General features: G+C 38.4%; 1 protein-coding gene across 1 annotated transcript; it reads left to right on the top strand.

The window, feature by feature from the left end:
• Positions 1–846: 846 nt before the first annotated feature.
• LOC135198761 (uncharacterized) lies at positions 847–5,787 on the top strand. Its single transcript, XM_064226670.1, has one exon. It carries the CDS (start codon positions 914–916, stop codon positions 4,964–4,966), a length of 4,053 nt encoding a protein of 1,350 aa, XP_064082740.1. The 5' UTR covers positions 847–913; the 3' UTR covers positions 4,967–5,787.
• Positions 5,788–6,086: the final 299 nt, after the last annotated feature.

Here is a 6,086-nt window from a genome sequence, read left to right as displayed (position 1 = left end):
CAATTAGCAGCGGCTATGATGCTGCCTCATGCTGAAGTGACCAAGTTTTGTGGTGATCTTCTTGAATATGCATCATTCATGTTGGCATTTAATGACCGCATCGTGCCACACACCACATCAGACTCCAACAGGCTGTATTTCTTAAATCAGCATCTAGAAGGAAAGCCTAAGTCACTCATAGCTGGGTGCATGTTTATGAATGCATCTGAAGGATACATTGAAGCAAAAAGACTTCTGGACAAAGTGTATGGAGATCCATACAAGGTTTCCATGGCATACATAGACAAGCTAACCAAGTGGCCACAAGTGAGAGGTGATAACAGTGAATCTTTGCAGGAATATGCTTTGTATCTTGTGAAATGTAATCATACCATGCAGTCATTGTCAAACATGCAGGTTTTAAATGATTCGCCAAACCTTCAGAGGGTGATTTCAAAGCTGCCAGTGTATATTCAAAATAAGTGGTTGGATCATGTGATAAAGCTCAGGAAGCAAGGTGTTTGTGTGTGTTTCAACACATTAGTGGAATTTGTGCAGAATGCAGCAGAGGCAGCAATGGATCCTGTATTCAGCAGGGAAGCTTTGGGTAAAGTGTGTGTTTTTTCAAAGGCAAAGGCAAATCATGGCTCAAGTCAGACCAAGCAAAAATCGTTTGCAGTTACAGTGCAACCATCAAAGTCTGCCAACCAGTATACTAGGAAATGCCAACTCTGTAGTGGTCATCATGACATTGAGGAGTGCCTTCAATTTCTGCACAGGAGTGTAGATGAAAGACGAGAATTTGTTAAAGACAACGTCTTTGCTTCAGTTGTTTGGGCAAAATTAACACACTTCAAAAAAGTGTCTCAATCGACGGCAGTGCAAGACATGTAATAAAAGGCATCCTACCACTCTGCACATTGAGAACTTTAGGATGCTTGATAGCAACAGTGCAATTGTGTCACAAGCTAGTGCACAGTTTGAAAGTACAGGTCAAGGTTGTGCTAAGGGTCAAGATGGTACTCAAGGTGAAGGTCGCACTCCAGGTCAAGGTAATACTCAAAGTCTAAGTAATGTGAGGTCTTCTGCATGTACAATTTCTGATACAGTGTTGCAATCAATCTTGCCTGTGCAATTACGTGTAAAGGGTAGTGACAATGTAGTACAAACTTATGCCTTTTATGATACAGGCAGTACAGGTTGTTTCATTAAGGATAGTATCAAGGATCAATTAAACTGTAAAGGTATTGAAACAGCTATCAAGTTGCAAACAATGCATGGGACTGATACGGTTAAAACCTTTATTGTAAATGGTCTTGTTGTTGCTGATATACATGGTAATAATGATGTTTTATTGCCAAAGGTATTCACACAAAAGGATATTCCTGTTAATCATGATCAAATTCCAAGGTATGAAATGTTAAAGGATTGGCCTCATTTATCAAGTGTTATTAATAAGATTCCAGTGTATCAGCCAGAGTTAGACATAGGAATTTTGATAGGTAGTAACTCTCCAACAGCTTTACAACCTTTAGAGGTTGTACCCACTTCAGGTTATGGCCCCTTTGCAGTAAGATATTTGCATGGATGGACAGTTAATGGGCCTGTACATGTTAAGGTTAGTTCAAATGGGGTTTCATGTCACAGGTTACTTGTATCTGATGTTCAACATGTTACTGACTGTATTACTGTTGAAAGTATTAGGAAGTACTTTGAGTTAGATTTTTCAGAAAGGGATCTTGGGTCAGTTCCTGATGAGCGTGGCTTATCTTTTGAGGACATAAGATTTGTGAAAAGGTGCCAGGATGACATTGAATTTAGAGATGGTCACTTTCAGCTACCCATGCCTTTCAGAGATCTCAATGTGAATCTTCCTAACAATAAGAAGCAAGCTGTTAGCAGAGCTAAGTGGCAAAGGAGGAAGATGAAGAATAGTGAAGATTACAGACAGCAGTACACAGCATTTATGGACAAGTTGTTTGAAAAAGGCTATGCTTACAAGATCCCAGATGATGAGGTCAATAAGATTCCTGTTTGGTATCTTCCTCATCACGCAGTTTTTCATCCCAAGAAAGGGAAGATTAGGATTGTTTTTGACTGTAGTGCCAAGTTTGAAGGTGTGTCATTAAATGATGTTCTGTTACAGGGTCCAAACCTCACCAATTCATTGACAGGAGTACTCATTAGATTCCGGCAGGAGGTTTATGCATTCATTGGAGATATTGAAGCTATGTTCTTTCAAATAAAGATTCCACCTGAGAATCAGGACTATGTTAGATTCTTGTGGTGGCCTAATGGTGACATCAATCGACCTCTTGAAGAATTCCGAATGGCTGTTCACATTTTCGGAGCAATCTCATCACCGAGTATTGCAAATACTGCATTGAAGGCCACAGCAGACAAAGCAGATGAGAAGTATGATTCAACTGTTGGCAGCACCATAAGGCACAATTTCTATGTTGACGACTGTTTGAAGTCATGTGCTGATGTTTCTACAGCAGTGAAGTTGGTGAAGGATTTGGTATCTGCAACTGGTGAAGGAGGATTTAGGTTAACTAAATTTGTCAGCAATTCAATTGATGTCCTTAAAGCTTTGCCTGCTGAAGATTGTTCGGTTGAAAGTGACAAGTTTAATCTTGACATGGAGAGTTTAATGACAAGAGCCTTAGGAATGTTATGGGACCTTAAAGAAGACTCATTCAAGTTCTCAATTGAGCTCAAGGATAATCCATTCACCAGAAGAGGATTGTTGTCAACTATCTCATCATTATATGATCCCCTTGGGTTGCTCTCTCCAATCATCTTACCAGCCAAGAAGCTGTTACAAGAATTGTGTCAAGTTGAGAGTTTGGACTGGGATGAGAGGATTCCAGATGAGCCAGCTGAAAGGTGGCAACATTGGATACAAGGTCTTCATTTACTGGAGCAGCTTTCAATACCAAGATGCTTCAAGTCAAGTGGTTTTGGTAATGTGACAGGTTCAAGTCTTGTATTATTCAGTGATGCAAGTACAGTTGGTTATGGTGTTGCAGCATATCTTGTTCTTCACGATGGAAACCAAGTTCAGTCAAATCTTGTCATGGGAAAATCAAGAGTATCTCCCAAAAAGGTGGTGACTATACCTAGGTTAGAACTTACAGCTGCAACTGTGTCTGTCAAGGTTGCTCAACACATCCTGAAGGAGTTGGAGTTTACTGTTGGCAAGGTAGTGTACTACACAGATTCAACAACAGTCCTTCACTATATTCATAGCAACACTAAAAGGTTCCCTGTTTTTGTAGCTAACAGAGTCAGGGTTATAAGAGACTACTCCCAGCCTGAGCAATGGGGATATGTAAACTCCAGTGATAACCCTGCTGATGTGGCATCAAGAGGTATTAGTGTACATCAGTTTTTGCAGTATGACAAATGGTTTCATGGCCCATCATTTATTGCATCTGATTATTTGCCTTCACAGGAGTATGTGTGTGCAGATTGTGTTGATGGTAAGAGTGAACATGTGTCTGCGGTCACAATTTCTGAAGAACATCATGGGTTTACAAGATTGATTGAATATTTCTCTTCATGGTCAAGGTTACAAAAGGCAGTTTCTGTATTACAACAACTAAAGTCAATCCTTAGTGGTAAAAGGAAAGGTTGTGTAACCACTGATGCGGAAAGGGCAATCATAATGTATGTTCAACGGGAGGCGTTTGGTGATGAAGTGAAAGCTTTATCAAGAGAATTGTCAGTTGGCAAGAGTAGTCCAATATATAAGCTTGATCCCTTTCTTGATTCTGAGGATGGCTTATTGAAGGTTGGAGGTAGGATAAGAAGGTCTGACATTCCACAGTCTGCCAAACATCCCATACTGTTACCAAAGAAGCATCATGTGACTACATTGTTGATACGACATGAGCATGAATTATTAGCTCATTCAGGTAGAAACCATGTTCTCTCAAATCTAAGGCAGAAGTATTGGATCATCAATGCTAATGCAACTGTCAGGAATGTGTTATTTCATTGTGTTACTTGCAGGAAGTTGAAAGATCCAGCTTTGAGTCAAAAGATGGCTGATCTTCCAGCAGACAGATTGGAACCTTCACCACCATCCAGTAATGCTGGTATTGACCTCTTTGGACCCTATTACATCAAGGAAGGAAGAAATGAGTTAAAGAGATATGGTGTGATATTTACCTGCTTGGTTAGTAGGTCAATTCATATTGAAACTGCAAACACTTTACAATCTGACTCTTTCATAAATGCTTTGCGAAGATTTGTTTCTCGAAGAGGTCATCCCAAGGTTATCAGATGTGATAATGGAACCAACTTCCATGGGGCTGAGAGAGAACTTAAGGCAGCTCTTGATGAGATGGAGGAAAGGAAGATTGAGAAGTATTTGTCGCATCATCATATTGAATGGAAATTCAATCCACCTGCAGCAAGCCACATGGGTGGTTGTTGGGAGCGCCAAATCAGAACAGTTAGAAAGGTGTTGTCTGCACTGGTGAAGGAATTTGGTGAAAGGCTAAATGATGAAAGTTTACGGACTCTGCTTTGTGAGGTTGAGAGCATCGTCAATTCAAGACCGTTAACCACTGTAAGTGACAGCGTAGATGACCTTGAGCCACTAACTCCAAACCATTTGTTGATTCCAAAATCTTATGTGATCCCTCCCCCTGGCTTGTTTCAAAAGGATGATGTTTATATGAGGAGAAGGTGGAGATGCGTTCAATATCTGACCAACCTGTTTTGGTCAAGATTTAGAAAGGAGTATTTGAGCACTTTACAGACTAGACAAAAGTGGAATGAACCAAGAAGAAATCTAATTGTTGGCGATGTGGTCTTGGTAAAGAGTGACATTGAGCCAAGGAATCAGTGGCCAATGGGGCGAGCGATAGAAGTATACCCTGATGACAAAGGAATAATTCGCAGTGCCAAGATTAAGACACTTTCTTCTGTTATTGCCCGTCCTATTCAGAAGCTAGTGTTATTAGTTGAAGGCTAGGATTTTCATGTTAAATGTAACGTGATAATATTTTGTTCTTATGGCCTATCATTTGATATTATATATTATTTGAGTTATGAAAATTTTTAATTTTGTTTAGGTGAATATGTGAATCATGAAAGTGTTTTGAATTCAAAGAGTTTGTATTGTAACTTAAAGGTTATTTATTGTGTCTGCATGAGTAGGTGTATATTTTGATAAACAGGTTTAATCTGTTTATGGGGCTGAGTATGTTAATGCAGAAACACAAACCCATCTAGTTGGTAAAACAATGTCGTTAATTTTGTAAGTGGTAGTTAAAGAGTTGAGAGGTGTAAACAAATTACGATTTCATCTCACTTCCTAAAATTATGAAGTCTCTTTGGCAGTTCAAGCAAGGTCTTCAAGGAGTACGGTTGTATATATTTCGTAATTCAAAGGATTCATTTTGGGCACACAGATGTAAGTTTTTTGACGAACTTATATATATTTGCTTTATAAGTCTTATTCATTTAAGCGTTAAAAGGTGTAAATTGGTTTATTTGTGACGTTTAACATTTGATTGTCCTATAAATATGACAAATGTGATATAATCAAAGGAGGTTTAAAGTGGCAATGAAAGTGTCTTGTTTAGAAAAGTATATTTAATTAGCTTTGCAAGATGTATTAAGGTACATTATGTCACCGTTATGACTTATTGAATATTATGGGTTATTTAATAATGTATTTAAAGTTTGCAATAATTCCTTTCAGGAATGAACCTACTACTACTACTACTACTACTACTACTACTACTACTACTACTGTTAACGGAATAAAGGTTAAAGTTGAGTTTCTGAGTTTGTGTCGCCCATAATAATATATATATATATATATATATATATATATATATATATATATATATATATATATATATATATATATATATATTAGCTCGAATGTTTAACCAGGGAAAAGGAACTAGCTTTAATTGGGAAAAGTGACGAAGAACCCGACCATGCATGAAAGCATGACGGAAGAATAAACAGCAAACACTTACTGACAATAAACTCCGAATCCCAAGAGCGGATGTTTGCGTTTGGAGCAACACGTGGAAGGAAGATCGCATGACTTTTATTATAATTGGAGGGAAAATATTGCA

This window comes from Macrobrachium nipponense, chromosome 22 (genome assembly GCF_015104395.2).
Source record: "Macrobrachium nipponense isolate FS-2020 chromosome 22, ASM1510439v2, whole genome shotgun sequence".
Lineage (NCBI taxonomy): Eukaryota > Metazoa > Arthropoda > Malacostraca > Decapoda > Palaemonidae > Macrobrachium > Macrobrachium nipponense.
This window is presented reverse-complemented; position numbering and strand designations above follow the sequence as displayed.